The sequence below is a fragment of the Pleurodeles waltl genome, chromosome 8, assembly GCF_031143425.1.
Source record: "Pleurodeles waltl isolate 20211129_DDA chromosome 8, aPleWal1.hap1.20221129, whole genome shotgun sequence".
In the NCBI taxonomy this organism is placed as follows: domain Eukaryota; kingdom Metazoa; phylum Chordata; class Amphibia; order Caudata; family Salamandridae; genus Pleurodeles; species Pleurodeles waltl.
Window position 1 is genome coordinate 311,997,817 of NC_090447.1, and position 26,652 is coordinate 312,024,468.

At 46.8% G+C, this 26,652-nt stretch overlaps 1 protein-coding gene across 1 annotated transcript in view; it reads left to right on the top strand.

Annotated features, from left to right (window-relative positions):
* TMPRSS7 (transmembrane serine protease 7) overlaps positions 1 to 26,652 on the top strand; it is a 694,472-nt gene that overhangs the window by 588,912 nt on the left and 78,908 nt on the right. The window contains exon 16 of the mRNA XM_069203470.1: positions 8,870 to 9,138. Within this exon, the coding sequence (XP_069059571.1) occupies positions 8,870 to 9,138 (269 nt within the window). The remainder of the gene's footprint in view (positions 1 to 8,869; positions 9,139 to 26,652) is intronic.

The following is a 26,652-nucleotide window of genomic DNA, read 5'->3' on the forward strand; positions in this document are numbered from 1 at the left end:
GCACGGCCAAAGGCCATATCAGCGGTGGATGAATTAACATATAGTAATTAAAGTTACTTAACATTTAAAAAACACATAGAAATTCTCTGGAAAAAAACAAAGGTTACAGGAACTTTATAGTTAGGCTCACATTTTAAACGTACAAAACCATAGAAATTCAGCAGTTAGAGTTAAAGCTATTTCAGGTAGCTATAACTCATGCCCCAAGGTAATTATAACTGGCACCCTTGCCATGCACTGCTAATTACCCCATTTATTGCAACACACATGACATCTTTGATAACATCATTGATACTATCATATATGCAGTAAAGGTTTTGAAGAGAAAACTGTGCATGGCAGGGTCGCAAGTTATAGCAGTCTCCAGTAGATAGTTATAGTTAAGACCTAGCTTCAATAGCAAGGGCATTTTCTGTTTTGCCAATAACTTTGGCGTCGCTTGATGAATTTTCATGAAATTTTCAAACCTTATGTTATGGTCAGTTCAGCTGGTGTCTTAAAAGTTTCAGGGTGATCTGTCAAGAGGGACTGAGAAAAGGGGAGGGACCCTAAATGCATTTGCCCATTCATTTTTTCAAAGGGTCTTTACACACGCCTCCAGCCGAAACTGCTGAGCGGAATTGCACCAAATTTGGCATGAAGGTAGATCTTGTTGCACAGAATGTGCTTTTTGTTATTTGGTGTAAATCCATTCAGTAATTGTGGAGAAAAAGATAAAAACAATAGATATCTCGGGCAGTGGATTATCTGAGGATTCAACTGCCCCCGTGCTGATATTTAATTGGCTGTCAACAGTTCAACAAGGAAGTGTTGGCAGCCATCTTGGCTTCAGCCGAGTACCAGAAAAAAAGTGAAAAAAAGAAAAGGGGCCAGAGAAGGGTCACCCTGAGGCACAGGTCCTGGTCTAGGGGTCCCTTACAGACCCCACTAGGGCTAAAAAAAAATTTTTTAAATGTTGGGAAAATCCACGGATTTAAAAGACAAAAAACGACAGTCCTGGGTGGGCCAGGTCATGTGGGCATTGGGGGATTGAAAGAGGAGAGGGGCACATGGGCCCCTCTCCTAGGGTTTGTATTAGCCACAGGGACCACCACCTCCCCAGGGCAAAACATTAATTTCAAATGGTGAAGGTCCCTGCAGCCTCCCCTACAGCTCCAGGGACCGCTATGTCCCTGGGGATATTTATTTAAATTAAGGGGGGGACCCTTTGAGCTCCGGGGACTGCCACCTCCCTGGGGTTGAAATAAAAGAACAAAGAGGGTCTGTTGCGGACCCCCGGCCCTGGAGACCCCCACCTCCCTGGGGCAAATACAACATTAGAGGGGTGCCCTGTGGCCCCCCTCATGAAGCCATAGATATCCCTGGGTCCTGGGGACCTCCACTCTCCAGGGCCGACTCCTGCTGTGTCCCTGGGTTCCCACTCCAGGGACATAGCTGTTTGCTCTGACTTGGTGGGAGCTCTGAGAGCTTTCACTTGCTAGTCCTGCCCACAGACATTCAAGCAGAGAAACAGAGGAAACAATTGCTCTCACAGACAGGGAGCTGCATGCTTAGCAGCTCCCTATCTTTGACAGCAATGCCGGCTGGCCTCGTGCACACTAAGTGCCCTGCGGGGCACCCGGGACAGATGGTCAGGCCCCGGGGAATGGGGTCCCTGAGGACGAGATCAGCCTGGGGTTCAGGACCGCAAGGCCCTTCCAAAGAAAATAAATATATTAAGGTCTGGCCCCGGGGGATGTGGTCCCCAGGGTCAAAATCAGCTGCACTGATCCCCCCTACATTTATTGAATGCCGTGCCCTGGGGAATGGGGTCACCGGGGCTGAGATTGGCCCGGGGGATGGGTGCCACACAGCCCCCCTCCGCCACACAGGCCATTTACCCAATGAGGTAAGACTTACAAAATAACCATTAGAAAGTGCTCCAGTTGGATAGAAGCTTTGTGGAAACTGTGCACCCTTGTTGGATAAACATGCAGGTGAGCTTCCATTCTGGCCATGATGCTCATTTCACAGAAATTAAACCTTAAACCTTAACAGGAAGCACTTACAAATATGAATGTAGCAGGTGCCCCAGTTGAAGCTCCACTTCTGGAAAGGACAAATGATCGGAACTCCTGGGCTTAGCGAAGGCAAGACAAGTGTGCTTACTGCGCAGTTCCGTATTGAAAAATGATCTGAAATTCTTTATGGAGGTGAATGTATCTTTCATCTATTAGAGCACAATCAGACACTTTCACACCAAACACCCACATAGATCCTCTCACACCCACTCTCACACCCAGACAGGCACTCTCAGAGTCACTTTCACACCCAGAGACACCGTCTCACACTTATTCTCACACCCAGGGAGATAGACCCTGCAACCAGCTTCCCCCGTGCATGGCCACAGGCCGTCTGCAGCATGGGGTTGGGTGGTTAGGGGGGTTAGCCACAGGGACTAGCTGCCTGCCGGACCCCGTGGCCAAAACACCAAAGGCTGTGCATGGAGCAAGGTTCGTAGGTTATAGGGATTGGCCCTGTTGCCAACTCCCACTGCGCATGGACAAAGGCAGTGATTAGATTAACTTATATTAATGAAAATTACTTCACATAAAAAAAAATCATGCAAATTAACTGAAAAAAACAAGGGTTACAGGGACATTATTGTTGGAAAATAGAATTAAAAAAACCTTAGAAATTCACTTAAAAAAACAAAGGTTAGAGGGACAATATAGTTAGGTTCTGAATTTACTCACAACAACCCAGAGAAATTCAGCAGTTATAGTTATAGTTACCTTAGGGCACAAGTTATAGTTACTTGAGATGACTCTAACTATAACTGCTGAATTTTTATGGTTTTGTGTGTGTAAAATCTGAACCTAACTATAACGCCCCTGTAACCTTTGTTTTTTTCAGTGAATTTCTAAGGTATTTTTTTAAATGTATATATAGAAATGTACATATTATCTACTGACGGTTGCCAGTATGTAGTTGTACTTAGGACCTAGTTTCCACACGAAAAGCATTTTTTGACTTGGTTATATCATTGGTGCCATTTGACTAATCTTCAGGAAATTCTCCAAAAAAAGTGTCAAGTCGGGTTTTGTGCACGGGTGATCCGTCAAGTGGGGGCAATGAAAAAAGGGGGGGTCAAAAAAAGTGCATTTCCCATGTTAATTCCCATAGCGAATTTAGGCAGGACTATAGCCTCAACCGCTGGACAGAATTAGACCAAATTTGGCAGGTAGGTAGCTTTTGGTCCTGAAAGCATGCCTTTTGTGATTTGGTGTAAATTCATCCAGTAGTTTTTGACATAATAAAGGAAAAAGACATTTGTATATCTGGGCAGAGCCAAAGCAAAAGTCTCATGGTGAGAACTCAGTGGCTGTCAGCACCTCAACCAGAAAGTGATGGCAGCCATCTTGGGATCAATGTACATGGTAGCACCCCATTGAAATGCATTGTGGTGAATGGCAGGTTATTAGGGTCACAAGGAGAACGTATAGAGGGTGATAACAGATTTTAGTTACAATATAAATCATTTGATGCCAAGGTGATTTTACCCTAGAAAAAGCCGTCTGCTGGAATTTCATGAATCATGTTTGATTAAAAAAAAAAACTGTTTTCTCATGATTTTCCTATAGGGGTTATGCTTCAGAAGCTAAAATGAAAGCATATTTATGTTTTTTTTAATTTCACACTATCTTTCTCAGCCATATGAGAATGAAATTTGACATTCTCAGTAAAACATGTACTTCCAACAGGAGCAGTCTTTCAGTTGATACCCTTGTATTCTACTAAAGCCTCCTAGATTTTCCTAAAAAACATCTATAGCTCTATCAGTCTTACTTATGACAAAAGTGTGGCACAGCTGAAGCCATCAAGATTGAATCAAACTGGTAAAACTTAAAACATTTAGGGCCTGATTTAAGGAAAGTGGGGCTGCACCCAGTGCAGCACCACTTTCCTTGTGCCCCTTAGCGACCATTAACGGCACCATGTGTGCGCCGTATCTAAGATACGGCACACCATGGTGATAGTTAGGGAAACTAGTTTCAAAACTGGTGATGCTAGTTTGGAACTTTGCAGGACTAGCGTAAATATTTTTTACGGTAATCCTGCTAACACCCAGAGGTCCATTGAAAACAATAGTTTGCCTCTTTTTACCGCCTGCTGTGAGTATACGTTAAAAGTGCAGAAAAAAATGACGCAAATAAAACTTAGGGAGGAGTTTGCAGAGGCAACAAGTTGACCACGCTGGGAGGCGGAGGGGCAGAGACAGCACAACGGACCAAAGAGGGCAGAGGAAAGTGGGTCAGGCAACAAACCAACCATGCAGGACAGGCAAGAGAGGCTGTGGCAATGTAACAGTCCATTAAGGGCAGAAGGAAGAGGCATTGGCAGTACATTCATACATGCCAACAGACTCGATTCAGGCAGGAGACTCTTGATGGTTTTAAACCCAAAAGGGCCTTATTTCATCTGTCTTCTGCCTAAAAACTTATCTTTTTCAATGTAAGTCAATGGGGAAAATCAGTTCCCCCGATTTTTTTTCAAAATCTCCCTCTACTCAGGGCCGGTGGAAGGGGCTGTGGCAGCACAGAAGGCCATGCATGGCAAACTGGAGGGTTAGTGGCAGCACAACAACTATGGCTGGGTAAGAGGGAGGGAGCAGGGGCATGCACAAAGGACCATGAAGGACAGAAGGGATGGGTAGGGGCTGGACACAGACAAGACAGGGCAGGGAAAGGGGTTTCACAACAGACTACACAGGCTAGGCAGGAGGACCAGTTGTGGCACAACAGAGCATGGAGGGCAGAAGGGAGTGGCAGCAAATGGGCTCTGGAGGACAGGAGGAAGGGGCTAGTCTCATGGAACTCGGACAGGCAAGGTGGAGGTGGCAGGGACAAGCTGAAGTCATCTGACCATGTTAGGCAGGTGGAAGGGGCAGTAGGAGCTCAACAGAACACTCAGAGTAGATAGGAAGTGGCACATCCCTGGAACATGGTGGGCAAAAAGGGGAGAGCAGGGACTGCCCCATCCAAGCACGCAGACATCGGAGGGCAGGGGTAAAGAGGGTAGAGGCAGCAAACTAAGCACAGGGGCTAAGCAGGAAGGTAATGATGGGGCATAGATTTGGGAAACGGAATGCAGGAGGAGTGGGCAGGAATATCAAGCTAAATGGAGGGCAGTGGCAGCACATCAGACCAGGTGAGACAGGAGGGAGGGGGCTGGTGCATGGACTCAGACAACAGAGGGTAGGGAGGAGTTGGGTGGGGCAGCAGGCTAACTGTTCTGGGCCGGCAGGATGGGCAGTAACAGAACAGTGGCCAGGAAGGGCTGTAATGAGGGAGCATGGGCATTGACTTGGACAATGAATCGGAAGGAGGGGAGGGGCAGGAGTGGCAAGCTTTGGTGGGGGCAGTACAATGCCAAGCAAGGCCCTGAGTCCAACTCCCCGCCACTGTGCATTTTACTTATTGTTAAAAAACAACCTAGAAACTCACTGAATAAAACAAATGGTACACTGACATTATAGTTAGGAAATGGAATAAAAAACCTTAGAAATTCAAAAAAAAAATCAAAGATTACAGGGACATTATATTTAGGAAGTAAAATGTAAAAAAACCTTACAAAAAGGTTACAAGGACGTTATAGTTAGGTTCAGATTTTACACACACAAAACCATAGAAATTCAGCAGTTATAGTTAGAGTTTTTTTTAAATAACTATAACTAGTGCCTTAAGGCAACTATAACTCACACTATCGCCATGCACTGATAGTACATCACTCATGACATCTTCTGTGGCATCATTGATAATATCACTGTAACATTTGCAGTAAAAATATTAATGAGAAAACTGTGCATGGTGAGGGTGCAAGCTATTGCTTCCTTGGGGTACAAGCTATATTTACTTGAAATAACTAACCATATCAGCTGAATTTCTAAGGTTTTGTATGTGTAACATTGGAACCCAACTATAATGTCCCTGTAACCTTTGGTTTATTAGTGAATTTAGATAGATAGATAGATAGATAGATAGATAGATAGATAGATAGATAGATAGATAGATAGATAGATAGATAGATAGCTCTCAATTTCTCACAGGACACTATAACCACACAAGTAAGGTATAGAACACCTAAGGTGAACCATAAATTACAGTTAAGCATTGGCATAGCAATAATCCTCACCTTTGGAACCTATTTGATTTGTCAATCATTTCTTGCCATGCTGCACACCATCCCTGAGACTATGAAGTACGGCTAAGAAATTAGAAGAAAAAGCTTTCGTTGTGGCTGAAAATGAAAAAAGCAGCCATCATATTGTAGTCATACCCATGTGTGGTGTGTGCAGCTACAAGATGACATGGATTTTTTTTTCTTTTTTAGTTACTGATCTACATTGGATTGGTATTGGGAGAAGAAACACAGGGAGGTGGAAAAAGTGGAGGAAGTGGAAGTAACAGAGGGGACCATGGAAGGCAGAAACTACAGGGGGTCAGGGTGGGGTTTGAAGCAACATGTGGCTTTGGTGGTGGAACTAGCACAGAGAGCACAGGTGGGGGAAACAAACAGAGAGAAACGTCTGGAAAACACACGTACCTTCTTGGAGTCCTTCAAGAAAAAAGTAGCACCTGAAAAATGAGCACTGAAAGTAATAGGTGCTTGCTCCAGGGGAGGAACACACACAAGAAAAGGATGGAAATCCCAACAAAGCTAATGAATAGGAAGCAATCAAATGGAAGTGACAATAAAGCCAACCAATAGAAAGCAATAGGCTGACTTTAAATCCACTGTAACTTACCAATACATCTCTCAAAAAGCAGCTTATGCTCTGTCTAGTAGCTGAGACCTAAACACTACTAGAATGGGTGCAAGACAATACACAATCAGAAAGCCTGGAATGAAAAGTGCTATGGTTACCAAACAATCAGGGATGGTACAAGCTTGATACATCCCCAATAGCGATAGCAAACATTTATCTCACTGCATCAGCTTATATCAATATATGGAAACTAAGGCCCATATTTATACTTTTTTAACACCACATTTGCTTCGTTTTTTGGGGCAAAATCGGTGCAAACTTACAAAATACAACTGTATTAGCACAGATTTTGCCGCAAAAAAACTACGCAAATGCGGCGCTAAAAAAGTATAAACATGGGCCTAAGACTTTTCTCCAAGGCTAGAGAGGATAGACTACCATAAATGGAAAGAACAGACAACAACAGCAAATAGATTTCACAAAGGAGTGATAAAGTCCTTACTTGCTTAGTCAAAGCAAGCCTTTAATGTTCCCGAACCTAGATGTTTTTTTAATACAGATGGATGTTGGGCACTACATGAATCTATCAAGCATGAGGGCCCCTTTGAAAAGTATTTGTCAAGCAAATCAGAGTGCACATATGATTTTATTAGAAATGAGCGCAGCTCATCACTTCATTGTTTACTTCCCATTTTTTTTTTACTTCATCTTTATCACTTCAAAATATTCCCTGTGGCAGTGCTTCTCCACCGTTTTTATTTACTTGTGTTATACTTTCTCAGACCCTTGTTGTTTTCTTCCTATCTGTTTAGTTTTTCCCTTTCCTTGCTTTTTTTTTTTCCATTTTCAACTTTGTTCCTTCCCTGTCTCCTTCCCTGTTGTTTGAGCTGATCTTGTATTTCCACCGAGTGAACTCCCATGTCTACTTTTTTCCTCTTCCTCCCCCTCTTCATTTAGATTTGTTATTCATTGTTAGGATGAACCCATACCGTTTTATTCTCATGATTTCCCATTCCAAAATAAATAGTCTCTTTTTTGAGTTTTGACTGTTTTAAATGTATAATTTCAATGTATTGGGTCAAAATAAATGTAAAGCTCAGTATCCAGAGATGGGGGTGGGTAAAACCTATGATGAGGAGCAGTGGCAGACTGCACTACAGACAGAAAACAACATTGCCAATCACACACAAAGCAGGTAAACATATTTTACCATCCTCTATGGGTGACATCATACTCCACTTTGCTTACAACCAATAAACAAACTTGTTTTGAAACTTGTTGGATGTTATGTGAAAAAGAGATCCCTTACACACATTTTATTGGGGTGATCAAAACTGCAGGAGTTCAGGTGTGAAGCGTTGAAGATATAAAGGTGACTGCAGGAAAAAAAATCCTACAAGAGCTTGAAACTATACTTTTGAGACTCATGTCAGAATACACATACCCACTGGGACAAAAGCTAGAGAAGTTAATTTTCTAATGCTTGTCGTGGCAAAACAACCAATGGTAGCATTGTGAGGAACCTCTTAGATACCACAGTGTAAAATCTGACTACATAGAATATGGCATGTATTAGACATGGGTAAGAAAGTGCACAGCATTAGAGACTCCTAGAAAGTTTAAGAAGGCCTAGAGACATACAGAGAGCCCAATAGTGCTTGTTCAGAATCAGGACTGTTGCCACTTTTAAGATATGGGTAAACATCGGTATTGCCCTCCGGCAACACCTCTCCAATACCAAATACTATTAAGATTAAGATTAGGTGATGACCCCCAAACAGAGAAACCAACAATAACAAATTAAACTCATCATATTAACATGCTGCTTATTTTGATATGCTATGGAGACCTCAGCTGTTTTGGGTCAGCTCTCTGGATGTCAGGCTGAACTGAGAGGGCAAACAAATCACATAGTGTTTGCTGCATAATGGCCCTGAACATCACATAGCATAGTGCGTATGGCTGCCCTCCTAAGGGGCTAGACTCTCCAACCTATGAGATAGGAAGCCAAAATATTTGTTTAAAGAAATGTAATATTGACATCATTAGAAATATAATGCTTACTGCAAATATTACAATGTGTGAACAATGATTATTATTTATTATTTCTTCTCTACTTAGGTTATCTGACCCTAGACAATGGACAGCTCATTTGGGAATGCGTGTTCAAGGCTATGCTAAATTTGTCTCAACAATTAAGAGAATCATAACTCATGAATACTATGATAATAGAAATTTTGATTATGACATAGCACTGCTACAACTCAGCACAGCATGGTCTAGTTCAGCAAAGGGACTGATTCAGCCAATTTGCATCCCATCAGCAGCACAAAAAGCAGGTGGTGGTACCAGATGTTGGATTACCGGCTGGGGCATGAAGCAAGAAGCAGGTAAGAATACATTGCTATTAAATATAATTCTTTCCTTTTCCTATAACAATATCGCAAAGACAAATTACAGTCTCTGAAAGCCAAAGGTGTGAAACATCCTTTTAGTTACCAAAGATTCTATACTGGCCGACACTTGGCAATCCTCAAGTTGATGTAACAAATAGTCACTTGCACTTAGTCCCAGTTCTAGGTGAGTCCACAGATGTAGTAAATTCTTACTCCAGTGTCGGGGCCACTGATAATGAAGCATGGCACAAAAGTTGTGCAGGAGGTGACCCCTCAGATATCTAATATTAAGCCTATCAGTAAGGTCTTTACCAATTAGGGATGTAGTTCCACCCTTCATCCTCTAATATCACTCAGTCACCACACGTAGAAACCTGCCAATCTTTTCCATCATGGACCCAGGCAGGAAAAAGATGTACAAGTTTTATGAATCCTCAGTAGGAGGTCATGGGCAAAGAGGTGGTACAACACCATGACCATCTAATGTGTCATCTCATACTGAAGATGCCACCAAACACAAAGAAATCATGCTTGATGAAGGAGGTAATGTCCAAAATCAATAATGAATCAACATATCTGTTTGATTTTGAGAACATTAACAATAAATTCTTCAATTTGAAATTCTAGGCACTTAAGTGAGTGGCCAAGAACAAGCACTAAAGCATGGCAAATGGTGGTGGTTCTGCACCTCAGCTCTACTTCAAGCTGAGGGAATAACCAATTATGACCATTCTTGATATGTCTGGAGTGGAAGAAATGAAAGAAGGCCTCAAGGTCATGAGAGTCATAATAAAAATGCAAATGGCTGTTAAAAAGTTAACTTGGCTGAGAATTGTCATTGTTGTGAAGAGTGCCCGAAATAACTTGTTACACATATTCACACTGATCTATGTATATGTCATAGGGGCTAACAACTCTTCAATGGTACTGCTGACCTGTGTAGAGATTGGTCTACAACAATTATAATGCACTGTAATCCTGATGATGAAGGGCTGATTTGTCTGCCCAGAACCTTGAGGGTGATGTGTTACCATAGGATGACCAATGTTGCTTTTCGTAAACATCATAACATTGTGGTTACGTACAGAGCACCAGTTCAGTATGCCCAGATCCACATCCCACAGCATTTGCACATACATAGACTGCTTCATTTTATGGTTTAAGCACACTTATTCCTGTCTACCTGATGTCACCACATATACATGAATGAAGCCAATAGACCCTAGGATATCATGAAATCTTGCTGTAGCACAGTTGTTTGCTTTGCTGGCATTCACTGTGGCTGTATATGCTGCTCAATCTCTCGCTATAAAGCATCCATCACTTAGCAGAGGATCTTGCTAAACTTTGACTGAGAAATGTCACATGCCAATCCTACTGTTTGCTGTGTGGTGCCTGTTGCAAAGAATTCTAGATCTTCTTGCTTTTTCAGGAAGGGAGCATAGCAATAGATTCCTGTGGATGTTTGCGCAGGTCTTGCCGTGTCTGCAGATTTATGTGATATTTTATTATTTTCAGCTCAAACATTGAAGGTATAGTGTTTTTTGCATTATTGTGTTGATCTTTGATTTTTTTCTATTGTTTTACAACTTTTCTTTCATACCCTAGACTTTCGTGAATTTTTACCATCTGCGTTTGACTGGTGGTATTTTAACGTGTTATTTTCAACTGTTTTTTAATGACATTTCATATTTAAAATTGAGTGTTATTTATCACATGCCTTATTTTTTTATGTGGTTAAAAAACGCGTGTGTTAAATAGCACACATGCACTACAGACATGGGGAATTTATCACATGTGCTAAATAACACATGCGGTTTTTAACTTGTGATCAGATGATTTGTTAAAGTTGTGCCCTATTTACCCCAGCATGCAGTAATTACCAATATGCAGAACTTATAATCAGGGTCTTAGAAGTGTTTGCTCTTTTCTAATGAAAAAATGGTAAACCATATTACTCCACACTTGGTGGGAAACTAAAATTTTACTCAAGGAAACGGCTTTGTTTGGTTTGGTATACATCCATCTGAGTTCAAAGACAGTTAGTAGATCCAAATTTGCGAGAAAAAAACCCCCAAAATATACTTGATTAGATGAGAGAGCTTTTTTCCCATCATCCATTTCTGGTATGCAAACTCTAGCCTGGAATTGTGGATCTGAATTCTCTGGATGACTGGCTGCATGACAATACTTTCCCTTGTGGTCCCCATTACAGGAAGCAGGTCACAGTCCTTAAACCTTGGAAAAATATAAGAGGCCATTTAAGGGAGCAGGGTGGGGACACCTTGGCCCTTGGGTCTCAGTGGGGAAACTCCCAAAGGCATTCCCCCCAAAGTCAAAATGTAAATAGAAATCGTCTTGCCGAGTCCAAGAACAGGTTTACAGACCCTGAGGAGCAAAATATCCTTCCTCTCGTGTTCCATAATCTGCTGTTTTGGTACAGAGGCCCTCATTATGACATTGGCGGTAAATCCCACTTACCGCCATGCTGACTGCCGCGGCGGCAGATATCCACTAACCGTATTATGACACACACACCAATCCGTCACTATTCAGACACACACACAAATCCTCCAGCCCAAAGGTCAGTGATAAACTGGCAGTAGTAAAATCTACACCATTACGCCAACAGAATTACGCCCACAACATTATGACCCACGAATCACCACGGCGGACATTCAATGGCGGTAAACCATTGGCGGTACATACCGCTGCGCTCAAAATACACACACTCAAATAAAACAACACCACGTTGGGCAATTTGAATAACACACACCTGACACCCATACACACACCACACCACACACCCACTCCACTATAAAACACACTACCCACAACCCCTTATGACAAAAAATAATTGCCAGCAGAGAGAGACAGCAAGAGCACCCACACAACCAGAGCCACATATCACCATCACCAATGCACCACCCACGCACCTTACATCACACACCATAACACATCACCCTACACATCCTCACCAATCACACTACACCAATGGCACCACAATGACACCCCAGATTCTCTAAGGAGGAGCTAAGGGTCATGGTGGAGGAAATCATCCGGGTAGAGCCACAGCTATTTGGAGCACAGGTGCAGCAGATATCCATTACTAGGAAGATGGAGCTATGGTGGAGAATCGCGGACAGGGTCAACGCCATGGGGCAGCACCCAAGAAACAGGGATGACATCAGGAAGGGAAGACCCACCTCCTCCTCCACAACTAACAACATGGGAGGACCAAGTCTTGGCAATCATACATCCTAAGGGCCTGGTAGGAGTAGCAGGAGGACTGGACTCTGGTAAGTCAACTCCTATAACTATCTCCCCCCTACCTGCATGCCATGACATACCCCCACCCTCACCCTCACTCCCAGTACTCCACCACCTCACGCACACCCCACCATCGCAACCCACTCATCCCAATGCCAAGCCCTGCGTGCCCTAACAATGCATGGACACCACTAACAGACAGGCCACCTATCACTACAACATGCCCATTTGAGACAATCACCTAGCCCACAAAATTACAACTCACACAAGGTAAAGCTGCCAGTGCAATAGCAACCATAGGGGGTAACCCACCCATGCACAATATGTCACACACAGAAACAATAACACTGCATTTACATCCCCACAGGTACCCCACCCAATGTCACCAGAGAAGAGGTGCCAGCAACATCCAGCCCCCCCCAGAAGAGGCCCACAGTGATGACAGCAGCTCTGGTCGCCTGGATCTGGATGACCAACGTGGCCCACCCAGTCAGTTACCCAGGCACAGTCTCACACCACCACAGAGCCTCCCCCCTCAGGAAACACCACCACAGCATCCACCTACCTGGCCCATACCTCCGTCCCCAGGACAAATCAATCAGCAGTGTGTCCACCACTACAGGGACCCCAGGGCACACCACAAACCCAAGGCAATCAGGGACCTGGGGTCAGTGGCAGTGGGCACATGGTTCAGGGGACAGAGGCACAGGACAACAGGGAAGCTGGGAGGACTGCTGTGCGCCAGCGGGAGGACAGGCCCAGGGAACCAACACTCCAGGAGGCACTCACCGAGATCCTGGGAGCATACCAACATTCCCAGGATACGCTGGACCAGATTCTGGACAAGATGCAGGAGAACATGCGGCTGCAGGAGGGACAGTCCTTGGGGATCAGGGAGGACTTGAAGGCCTTTAACTCCACCCTGGTCTCCATTGCAGGGGTGCTGGCAGACATGGCCAACAGTATGAGGGAGGCAGTGGCACAACAGCGGGCCCCTGACACTAGGCAGAACACTGGACAGCCTCCACCTCTGCTGCTGCTAGTGGACAGGAGGCCCCGCCACAGGACCAACAGGCCACCAGCACCCCTCCCCCTGCAGAAGAAGAACCACCCCGCAAACGTTCCCTGCGATCCAGGCAGAAGCCAGAGACTATTGCCAAGACCTCCACCAGGAAATAAGACTCTCCTGATTGTCACCCTTGTGTCCCACTCTGTTACCATGTCCACCTTGAACTGCCATTGCTCCCCTTCCTATGCCCCCTTGGAAAATGCACCTGTGCTACAAATAGACTGGACTCTAACCTGGACTTTCCTCCATCATCACCCCAGCCCATTGCACTTCCGCCTTTTCATCAGAGCACCTCAATAAACACACTTCGAAAAAAATACAAGTATGGAGTATGTCAAATGACTTAAGTGTGTATTTGCTTAACAAGCTTTAAACATTGCAATTCAACTGTACAGTAAGAGTAACATAGGAAAGACCTGTAGTTGGCTGCACTGAACACATCAGGAGCAACAGTTGGGCACCAACCTCTGCAAAAAGAGATGCCAATGGGTACAGAGAGCGGGTATAGAAGTTGGAATTCACAGCCTGCCTGTGACAATGTCACACATCAAACTGTCAATGAAAAGTGAAATAACACAATCTTACCTGTGTGTCATTGGAAGTATTGACGAATGACTGCACTTATGTTGTCCTCATCCTCATCCTCTGCCTCCTCATCTTCACTGTCCACAGGGTCCACTGCTGCCACACGGCCATCTCCAGCCTCCTCCTCCTGCAGAAAAGGCACATGGCGTCGCAAGGCAAGGTTGTGCAGCACACTGCATGCCACGATGATCTGGCAGACCTTTTTGGGTGAGTAGCACAGATTCCACCTGTTAGATGGAGGCAACGAAACCTGGCCTTCAGGAGGCCGAAGGTCCTTTCTATTATCCTTCTTGTTCGCCCATGTGCCTCATTGTAATGTTGTTCTGCCCTTGTCCTGGGATTTCTCACAGGGGTCAGTAGCCATGAGAGGTGGGGGTAACCAGAATCACCTGCAAATATCGTTAGCCACACACTATCCTATATTGCCCACAACATACCCATACACCAGCATCCACTGGGTGGGAACCAGGGCTCACATATTAGCCACACCCTGTGGCTCTGGAGTTGGGCCATCACATTTAAGATGCTTCTATTCCGCAGGATAAAAGCATCATGCACGGAGCCTGGATACTTAGCATTGACATGGGAGATGTACTTGTCCACCAAACACACCATCTGCACATTCATAGAGTGATAACTTTTTCGACTTCTGAAAACCTGTTCATTTGGTCAGGGGGGGACAAATGCCATATGTGTCCCATCAATCGCACCAATGATGTTGGGGATATGTCCCATTGCATAGAAGTCAGCCTTCACTGTGGCCAAATCCTCCACCTGGGGTAAAACGATGTAGCTGCAAATCAACCGGCAGCAGATGGAACAAATCCACTGGTTCTGGAGGGGACAACATGCCCTGTGCTTGGTCCTGGGGAGTGCATGGCCACAGTCTCTCAAGTGGGTGACTTGCCCACTGATTCTGGAGGGGGCAACATGCCCTCTGCTTGGTCCTGGTGAGTGCTATGCCACAGTCTCCCAAGTGGGTGACTTGTCCACTGGCTCTGGAAAGGGCAACATGCCCTGTGCTTGGTCGTGAGGAGTGCAAGACCACAGTCTCTCAAGTGGGTGACTTGCCCACTGGCTCTGGGGGGGGCAACATGCCCTGTACTTGGTCCTGGGGAGTGCAAGGCCACAGTCTCTCAAGTGGGTGACTTGCCCACTGGCTCTGGAGGGGCAGCATGCCCTGTGCATGATCCTGGGGAGGATGGGGTGAGTGGATGGCATCTCCACTGGTTCTGAAGGGGGCATCGTGCCCTGTGATGCAGATCTTGGGGAGTGCAAGGTCACCGTCTCTCAGGTGGGGGTCATACCCACTCGATTTGCAGGTGGCAGGCTGCACAACAGCCCATGGACGCAGGTCTACAGAATGTCCGCTGGCAGTGACGGCTGTTTAGTGGTGGCAGCGGTGGTGCTGCTGCTGCTGGTGGAGGCTCCAGACGATCCCCTGCACCCTCGGACGGCTGCCCACTGGTGCTGCTGCTTCTGATGGTGGTGGGGGGAAGCTCCAGCCCATCCCCTGCAGCCTCGGATGGCTGCCCACTGGTGCTGCTGCTTCTGGTGGTGTTGGGGGGAAGCTGCAGCCCATCCCCTGCAGCCTTGGAAGGCTGCCCAATGGTGCTGGTGGTGGTGCTGGTGGCAGTGCTGGTGGTGCTGGTGGTGGTGCTGCTGCTTCTGGTGGTGGTCGTGGGAGGAGGCTACAGCCCATCGGACGGCTGCACCACCATGGTTGGTGGTGGGGTCTCTGAATGAGTTTCGGCACCAGACCCCTTGTCCTTACTGCCTGCTGGTGTAGGCCTCTTGTCCATCCTTCCTGCAGCACTTGGGGCTGGCTCCTTGCCCTTCCTTCCGGCAGCACTTGGGGCTGGCTCCTTCCCTTCTTTCCTGCAGCACTTGGGGCTGGCTCCTTGCCCTTCTTTCCTGCAGCACTTGGGGCAGGCACCCTTTCTGTCTGGCTGGCTGGTGGCCGGGATCCTTTCCCACCTGGAGTTGCTGGGGACAACATTGTGCCCGTGGACTGGGTGGCTGAGGTGCTTGCCTCGGTTTTGACCACCCGGTCAATGGTGGAGAGGAAAAGGTTCTTAGGGACATTGGGGCGGGGAGAGGGAGAAGGTTTGGGAGTGGAGGAAGAGGGAGTGGTTGTAGGGGGGTGTCAGTCTGCTGTGTTTGGGAGCAGGAGCATGGGCTGGATGGCTGTTGGGTGTCTGAGTGCTTGCGTTTGTGTACTTTGGGAGGAGGGAGCACAGACACAGTGGGAGAGGACACAGTGGACATGTGCATGGATGTGGGGGTTGGGACTGCCAGTGAGGTGTGTGTTCTGCTAGGTGTGCTGGTGATGGTGGGAGTGGATGAGGATGTAGTGCATGCAGGTGTGATGGCGACGCAACTGGGAAGGAGGTGGGCGACAAGGAGGAGGGGGCCACTGTGGAGGCAGTGGATGCTGGTATGTCTGCATCAGGATGGTGTCTGTGTGAGTGCCTGTGGGATGAAGTGTGTTGCTTGTGTTTGCCATGTCCACTCTTGTGTGTTGTCCTGTGTGCATGCTCGTCTGCCTGTGTGCTTGGGATAGGTTGGGGTTGAGGGGAATGGGATTGGGCAGAGGAAGTTGGAGGGGAAAGGGTGGAAACAGGAACAATGGCTGCCATTAGAGAGGAGGCCAGAGCCTGGATTGATCTCTGTTGGGCCTCCAAGCCAGTGTGAATGCCCTCCAGAAAGGCATTGGTCTGTTGCATTTGGGCTGCCAGCCCCTGGATGGCATTCACAATGGTTGACTGCCCAACAGAGATGGATCGCAGGAGGTCAATAGCCTCCTCACTCAGGGCAGCTGGGCTAACTGGGGCAGGGCCTGAGGTGCCAGGGGCGAGGGAGATGCCCACCCTCCTGGGTGAGCGGGCATGGGAAACTCGCTGGGGGGCTGCTGTGAGGGCGGTGCTGGTACAAGGGGTGGCGGCTGTAGCTGGGGTGGGCACAGAGGTGTCTGCCACCACCAGGGAGCTTCCATCAGAGAGGTATCCGTGTCCGAACTGTCCCCTGCAGTGTCCGCCGTGGTGCTCCCCTCGCCCTCCATCCCACTGGTGCCCTCACCGTCGGTGGACTTGGCCTCCTGGGTCCTGTGGGATGCAACTCCCTCTGTCGCTGGTGCCTCTGCTCCTCCGCCAGATGATGCTAATGCACATAAGAACAGGGTGACAAAACAAAAAGGGGTGGGGAAGAGACAAAGGATTCACTTGGTCAATGGTGGCACCAACACCACTGTTGGCGTACACAACACACTCACACACAGGGGGAAGCCCTACACACAGGCAATGCACTACCAGTTACAATGCTTGTCACCAAGTCATGGGTAGGGACACATACTGCCAACTGCAGCATACCTGGGACCCACACACCCCTGTCCAGTAGGGGATGCCTACTAGCTAGGTTGGAGGAATTTCACATCAGAACCATGCCCAATGTGGGACCTACTGGGCAATGCCAGGCCAGGCCTAGGGGCACCCACAGGCCCACATTCCCCCACCCGGGTACCACCCCACCAGTCATAAGTTGTAATGAAGGGCACTGTACTCACCCATTGTTGCTGCTGTGATGCCGTCAAGCGCCCATCTAGCTCTGGATAGGCCACTGCCAGTATGCGGGCCATCAGGGTGGCCAGGGTTGGATGGGCACCCCTTCCTCGTTGGGAGGCCATCCCCAGATGGGCCTCCGCCGTCTTCCGTGCCCAGCGTCTCAGGTCCTCCCACCGTTTCCGACTGTCGTAGACCCCCATGGTCCGCACATCCTTGGCGATGGCACGCCATATACCCTTCTTTTGATGGGCGCTGACCTGCAGAGAAATACACACAGGGAAAGGTGTTAGTCAGACCGTCCCACCTGTTACACTCATGGCCCACCATGCCCCTTCCTAGCCTCATTAGCACAGACATGGCCCTGAATACAAGCTGCACGCTGCCCTTGGGACATCTACCACCCCCCCTACACGAGGTCTGCACACACAGCACTCCATGCATTCATGCCCCATGCATCGTGCTCACAGTGTACTCACCTGTTGTTACTGGGGTAGGACCCCATCCACCAGTCGCTCCAACTCTGCCGAGGTGAAGGCAGGGGCCCTTTCCCCAGTCACACGAGCCTCTCCTGTTGAAGGTCAGGTAGCAAGTGAGTGAACAGATAGAAAATGGTGGTCACGTCCGCGGCAGTGCGTACCGTCACTGCCGGCGTACATCACCATTGGCCACTGTACCTCATAGGGCCCAATGATAACCAATGAGGAGTTGCACAGCAGTTCTCGACCTCCTCCCGCAACGGCACACAACGTCAGCGGAATTACCTCATTTCCACTTATCCCTCCATACTGGACATGCGAATGCCATTTCGGGGGTGGGCAGGTCATGGATCCCAACTGCGTCACAGTTCACAATTTCACATTCTGGACATATGCCACCAAAATATTGTAACAATCACAATATGCATTGAACTGTAGTGGTTATAGTGTACAGATCATGACCAGCTGCCCACTCTTTTGCCCCATAGGTTGCAACTGCTGCGGATGAATGGGAGATAGAGATAGAGATATCTCCTGTGTACAGACCCCTTGTGGACTTGGCAAAAATGGAGTACAGGCACATTATCCTCACCAGACTTAACAGGGCTACAATCCCAGATCTGTGTGCCCAAGTGGAGCCTGACCTGATATCTGCTATCCGTCCCCCCACTGGGATCCCCCTTCTTGTGCAAGTGCTATCAGTGCTCCATTTTTTGGCAACAGGTTCTTTCCAAGTGGCAGTGGGCTTGGCAGCAGGAATGTCATAGCCAATGTTCTCAGTAGTGCTGACCAGAGTGTTGTCTGCCCTGATTAACCACATGTGCAGCTACATAATTTTCCCCAGATAGAGGATCTGGCCACAGTGAAGGCTGACTTCTATGCAATGGGACATATCCCCCACTTCATTGGTGCGATTGATGGGACACATATTGCATTCGTCCCCCCGGCAAAATGAACAGGTCTTCAGAAATTGTAAAAGTTATCACTCAATGAATGTGCAGATGGTGTGTTTGGCGGTCAGTATATCTCCCATGTCAATGCTAAGTATCCAGGTTGGTGTATGGGTATGAAGTGGGCCATAAGGTTTAGTGTACGGCAAACAGTTGTCCCTCGATATTTCAGGTGATTCTGGTTACCCCAACCTATCATGGCTACTGACCCCTGTGAAGAATCCCAGGTCAAGGGCTGAGGAACGTTACAATGAGGCACATGGGCGAACAAGAAGGATTATTGAAAGTACCTTCGGCGTCCCTTGAAGGCCACTTTTCCGTGCCGCCATCTAACAGTTGGATCCCTGTGCTATTCCCCCAAGAAGATCTGCCAGATCATCATGGCATGCTGTATGTTGCACAACCTTGCCTTGCGATGCCATGTGCTTTTTCGGCAGGAGGAGGAGGCTGGAGATGGCCGAGTGGCAACAGTGGGCCCTGTGGACAGTGAAGATGAGGAGGCAGAGGATGAGGATGAGGACAACAGAAGTGCAGTAATTCATCAATACTTCCAATGACACACAGGTAAGACAGTGTTATTTCACATTTCATTGACAGTTTGGTGTGTGACATTGTCACTGGCAGACTGTGAATTCCAACATCTATGCCCACTCCCTGCACCCACTGGCATCTCTTTTTGCAGATGTTGGTGCCCCACTATTGCTGCTGGTGTGTTCACTGCAACCATCTACAGGTCTTTCCTATGTAAACATTACTGTACAGTTGAATTGCAATGTTTGAACCTTATTTAACAAATACATATTTAAATCATTTGACATACTCCATACTTGTATTTTTAAAAAATGTGTTTATTGCAGTGCTCTGAAGAAAAGGGGGAAGTGCAATGGGCTGGGGTGATGATGGAGGAAAGTCCAGGTTAGAATCCATTCTGTTTGTTGCACAGGTGTATTGTCCAAGGAGGAATAGGAAGGGGAGCAATGGCAGTTCAAGGTGGACAGGGTGACAGAGTGGGACACAAGGGTGACAATCAGGAGAGTCTTATTTCCTGGCGGGGGTCTTGGCAATAGTCTGTGGCTTCTGTCTGTATCGCAGGGAACGTCTGCAGGGGAAGGGGTGCTGGTGGCCTGTTGGTTCTGTGGAGGGGCCTCCTGTCCACTAGCGGCAGTGAAGGTGGAGGGCTGTTCAATAGTCTGGCTAGTGGCAGGGACCCGCTGTTGTGCCACTGCCTCCTTTATACTGCTGGCCATGTCTGCCAGCACCCCTGCAATGGAGACCAGGGTGGTGTTAATGGCCTTCAAGTCCTCCCTGTTCCCCAGGTACTGTCCCTCCTGCAGCCGCATGTTCTCCTGCATCTTGTCCAGGATCTGGTCCAGAGTATCCTGGGAATGTTGGTATGCTCCCAGGATCACGGTGAGTGCCTCCTGGAGAGTCGGTTCCCTGGGCCTGTCCTCCCCCTGGTGCACAGCAGTCCTCCCAGCTTCCCGGTTGTCCTGTGCCTCTGTCCCCTGAACCGTGTGCCCACTGCCACTGACTCCAGGTCTCTGATTGTCCTGGGTTTGTGGGTTGGCCTGGGGTCCCTGTAGTGGTGGACAAACTGCTGATTGACGTGTCCTAGGGACAGAGGTATGGGCCCACTGGTGGGTGCTGTGGTGGTGTTTCCTGAGGGGAGAGGCTCTGTCGTGGCGTGCAAATATGCCTGGGTAATCGACTGTCCGGAGGTCCCTGATGGGCCGGATTGGTCATCCAGATCCAGGTGACCAGAGCTGCTGTCATCACTGTGGGCCTCTTCTGGGGGGGGGGGGCTGGATGTTGCTGGCACCTCTTCTCCGGGGACATTGGCTGGGGTACCTGTGGGGATGTAAATGCAGTGTTATTGTTTCTGTGTGTGACATCTTGTGAATGGGTGGGTTACCCTCTATGATTGTCATTGCCCTGGAAGCTTTGCCTTGTGTGAGTTGGTATTTGGTGGGCTAACTGATTCTTTCTAGTGTGCATGTTGTGGTGATAGGTGTCCATGCAGGGCTGTGAGTGGTGTCCATGCATTGGTATGGCATGCAGGGCTTGGCATTGGGATGAGTGAGATGTGATGGTGGGGTGTGTGGGAAGTGGTGGAGTGATGGGATTGAGGGTGAGGGTATGTGATGACATGCAGGTAGGGAGGTGAAAGTAGTAAAGAGTTGACTTACCAGAGTCCGGTCCTCCTCCTACTCATGCCAGTCCCTCAGGATGCATGATTGCCAAGACTTGCTCCTCCATGTTGTTAGTTGTGGGGGAGGAGGTGGGGGTCCACCGCCAGTCCTCTGTACAGCCAGTTGGTGTCTTGCTGCAATGGAACGCACCTTCCCCTATAGGTCATTCCACCTTTTTCGGATGTCATCCCTTGTTCTGGGGTGCTGTCCCACGGCGTTGACCCTGTCCACGATCCTCTGTCATAGCTCCATCTTCCTTGCAACAGATATCTGCTGCACCTGTGATCCAAATAGCTGTTGCTCTACCCGGATGATTTCCTCCACCATGACCCTTAGCTCCTCCTCAGAGAACCTGGGGTGTCGTTGTGGTGCCATGGGTGTAGTGTGAGTGGTGTAGGTGAGGGTGTGTAGGGTGATGTGTTGGGGTGTGTGATATGGGGTGCGTGGGTGGTGTATAGGTGATGGTGGTGTGTGGCTGTGGTCTTGTCTGTGGTCTTGCTATCTCTCTTGTTACAATTGTTTGTAGTCGTAAAAGGTTGTGGGTAATGTGGGTGTGTGTTTTATAGTGGTGCGGGTGTGTGGTGTGTGTATGTGTGTCAGGTGTGTGTAGTTTGAATTGACCAATGTGGTGTAGTTTTGTTTGAGTGTGTGTATTTTGAGCGAGGCGGTATGTACCGCCAATGGTTTACTGCCACTGAATGTCTGCTGTGGTATTTCGTGGGTCATAATGTTGTGGGTGCAGTTCTGTTGGCATAACAGTGTGGGTTTTGATACCGCCAGTTTATCACTGACCTTTGGTGTGGCGGATATGTGTGTGTGGCTGAATAGTGACCGATTGATTTGTGTGACTAACAATAAGGTTAGAGGATATCCGCGGTGGCGGCGGTATGTTGGTGGCCGTCAGCATGGCGGTATGTGGGATTTACCGCCAATGTCATAATGAGGGCCATAATCTGCACTGACAAGAAGCTGGAATAAGAGAAGAACATCAGGGATTCCATTGCTTGGGTGTTTTGCAGCCAGTTTGGCTGGGGTGCCATTCTTGGGCCAAGACCTTGTGCCCAAACTGCCATTGACAGTCATCATCTGCTCCACACCTTCCCATACATAGCAGCACTGGCAACAGAGCGTGGTCTACAGCTGGACCCTGTACCCAACCCACCTCAGGTGCAGGACCTGGCTGGTGGCCAAATCCCACTGAAGATAGCCAAACACTATGCATAGCTTGGGTTTATTGTCCACTACAGATTAGGCACAGGTGGTTCGGTGCAGGACATAGCCGAAGGCCAGGTCCTGTGGCTAACACTGCTCATGGCCAAAGTAATGGCTGCAGGTCTTAGTCAAGTGCGCAGCCTGGAAGGTAATGATTTTAAAGAATGTGGATGTAGTTTATCATCATACAAACAGAATTTGACTGACAACGGTTAGGTCTGGGTAGAACATCTTAATGTAGATTTAAAAAAACTCTTAAATTCACTTAAAACACAGTTAAAGTAAAGTTGTGATTTCAAAACATCTAAAAAACACTGAACTACATCAGTTATGGTTACCTCCACAATCCAAAACTCACACATTACCCATGCAAAACGTTGGTTGTGCACATTAGGGCTTGGCCAATGCCTCTGTCCCTCAGCAAGACCTTGTACCCAACCCACCACAATCAATGAACAGATACTGCATATTGCCTTCAGCAGTGCACAGCTGGGTTAGATGCATGGCCCAACCTATTGACATTTCCTGTGCCCAACCTACCATGAGTGGGCTTGCAGAGCTTACAAAACAATAGATACAAGCCCTATTATAAAGATTTGTTGGTAGCTCTCAAGAGAAGCCTTATTTTCTTTTGGGGATTTTTGTAATTTTTATTGGATTTTGTGTTTTTTACTACATTTTCTAGCAACTATGATGTGCATAGTCAGTTATAAATTTTTAGCCTTTTGATAAGTGGGATAGTTTTTGTAGGGGGTGTTGGAATATTTTATTCCATCCACAGAATTGGCAGAATTTTGGTCACTACCCGTTACTCTTTAATGCGGCATCCGGCCAAACTCGTTGAATCGACACATGGTGGAATGTTTCTCTGGCAAGGTTCCAACAACACAAGCTTGCGAGCAAGATTTGGCTTTTCCTAGTGAATTTTCTAATGACGGCAGGTGGTAGTGACGGTTGCGGTCAGAGGGCTAATGCTTGAGTGGATTTGCTGCAGCTTGAGGTGATTTTCTACTCAAGTGGCAGCAAAATTAACTCAAATGGCCATGGGCTCTTGTGCAACGCATGGTGGAGTTCACACTGATTTTTCAGCACTGCTCACTTTACTGGCCCTAAATTGCAGTGTGAGCAGCTCGAGCTGCATATTTTTAGCCCTTTGGTGGAACTCAGTAGAATCTTATGGAGTTTTTATATAATTCCACAGAATTCTGCATAGTGAAACTTCGCTAGTTCCACCCACCCCTATTTTTTTCATTGTTTGCCATCTTTTCATTCCCAGTCCTTACATTCTGCTGTCTATTCCAGGTATTGGTTTAGCAATCTATGTTATAAACTATAAAGATGTTGAGGTGGTGACTATTCTCTTAAGCACCCTGTAGCCTCTTATCTGGTACATTTTGGGACCTCTGTGCATACTGTTTTTTCTTTGCTTTCTTCTGCTCTTCCCAGATCTTCGCATGTTTCTCTTCATGCTTCAGCTCAACATGTGTCATGCTCAGTGTCAAAGTGGGATCTCTCTGCTTAGTTTCTGATCAAATAGCTTGCAAGTTACCCTCTCCACATTCCTGGGGGATAGAGGAAGAAGTCTGTCTCAAATGATGGAATCCTTGATGTGCCTCATCTGATTCCAGTCTTATCCATGCAAATCATTCCACAGTTTCTCCGGCACAAGTAACTTCTAATTCATAAGAGGAGGCTGATGATTGTTGTTGTATCCTGATTTATGTATGATGCATTCACTCTCCTAGTTTCCATGAGACCTGCTGCTCAGCCTGTGTGTGTGTGTCATGTCAGAGAATGTTTATGTACGCCAGGAGAGTTAAGTTCAAGAGAGTCGGCTGAGCAGCAGGATGCTGCTCCTGGTGAGGCATTAATATGGCTTTGATATGGCTTTGAGATGACACCTGTAACCAAGGCTTTATTCTTCACATACATGTCATCATAAAACCTACGTTACCTGACTACCAAGGATCTATCTTTGATTGTAACAATGGCAACATTTTGGAAACTAACTTACGCATAGAAGGAGAATGAAGAGGAGGTGAAATTACAGAGAAAAACAAGGACATTTAAAGAGGAAGAGTGGACAACATAAGCCACACCAGTGTCTCAAACCATCAGGCACCCTGTGGATTGTGAGGGTGATCTACTTAACAGTTCACAGAAGAACATAGTAGCAGCATTTGTGATGAAGAGTTAACAGGCAGTGAATAGCTTCAGCCATATGAAACGATGAAGTGCAACTTTATGGTACACTGTGAGTAACAGTAATGAATAGCGGCAAGAGTTTGTAGATGTCAGAGGGCTTATGTTAATGTAACAATAGAGTTGTATAGCAGCAGGATTGTAGAGCTGTAGGAAGCGGTTATAGTGCTGTGCTGTAACTGCTTGCCACAAGCACTTTTGAGCAGTTGTGGTGAAAGTTTGAAGAGGCACTGCATGTGGGTGCAGGTGCCGTATAGGTGTGAATGCCCCCGGATGTTATAGTAACAGCAGGACAGTGGAGGATGCACTGTGTGCGTGTGCACTGTTATGCCATGACTAGTCTGAAGGAACATGCCAAGCTTCTGCATGAACTGTAGCTCATATGAGGAAACACACCCAATTCAGCCCTATCATCATTAGTGCAATTCCTGTGTAGCGCTGATTAGGAAAGGAAAACTCTTGAATCCTTACTGAGTGGCCCGTCTTAGAGAGGAGTGAATGTTGTGCTTGCCATCTCCCTAGTCTAAACAGATGAGGGACTATCCTCTTAGTGGCAGTATAGACTAAACAAGGAGGATCATTCATCAGCCATTATGGTAGAGAATAGAGAAAGGATTGATACAGTGACTTAATGCAGGTGCTGGAGCTTTGAGAGCAATTTCGGGTGAGAGGTCACTCACCAGGGATTTTGGGTGGATATTATTGTGTGCCATTCTGAGTTTGTTTGTAATGCCATGCTAAGTATATCTCTGAGTGCATTTATGAATGAACTTATGAATTTGATGCCTCTGTATTTATATGCCTGCCATGCTACGTTTGCTGGCTGAGTATATTTTCAATGCTATTCTGGATTTTCTGCATGTGTATGTGTTTAGTAATGCCTTGCTAGATTTGATGCCTGAGTATGTCTTCAATGCTATTCTGAATTTGTTACCTGATCATGTAATGTCATGCTGAATTGGTTTCCTGATGATATTTTTGATGTTTTCTGAATTAGTTACTGTTGCATATTTTTATTAATGCCATGATGAGTTTGCATATGCAGAATAGGATGTGTGTACGTATAGTGTCCCTGGTTCTGCATAGTATATAATGGAGAGAGAGAAGGTACTTTATTTTGGGGTGAGTGTTCTAAGTGTATGTTGTAACCTGTGGTACAAGGAGAAATGTAGGTTGAAAGATACCTTTTGCCTACTGTTTGAGTTAGGGTAAGTGGAAGACACCTGTTAAGTTCAATTTTCTGTAGTATCCTGTTGTTTGGGATGAGCGAGGGCTAAAGTTACCCTTTGCCTAGTTTTGTTATACATGAGTGAGGGTGGTATGATACCCATTTTGTGATAGGGAGTGTGGTTTGGTTCTAATTTTATGTAGTATCTGTGGTTCAAGGATGAGTGAGGGTTGGAAGCTACCCTTTGCCTACTGTTGTTATGCATGAGTATGGTTGGAAAAGACCCTTTTAGGAATTGCTACTTGTTTGAAAGAGACCTTTTTTCTGTATTGCTGCCTGTACCTGAGTACAGAAGATGCCTTGTGTTTTGGGGATGTGTGTAGGGGGAAAGAGATCATTTTCTATGGTCTCAAGATGCCCAGTGTTTCAGGGATGAGTGTGGGGTGAAAGAGACCCTTTTCTATGGCCACAAGATGCCCTCAATTTCCGGAATGAGTGCAGGTTGAAAAATACCTTTACTTTGTGTACTGCAGTGACGGTTGAAAAATAATCTTTTTATCATGCACAAGATGCTGTTGGGTTGAAAAAGACCCTTTACTTACTTGTTTGATGAGGGTTGAAAGATACATATTGTATTTTATTATTTTCTAAAGGGTGAAATGTGTTACATCCTGATTTAGGTGTAATGCATTCTCTCTCCCTAGTTTCCGTGATACCTGCTACTCAGCGTGTGTGTGTGTGATGTCATAGAATGTTTATGTATGTCTGGACAGATCAGTTGGAGAGAGTGGGCTGGGCAGCAGGATGCAGCTCCTGGTGGGGCATCA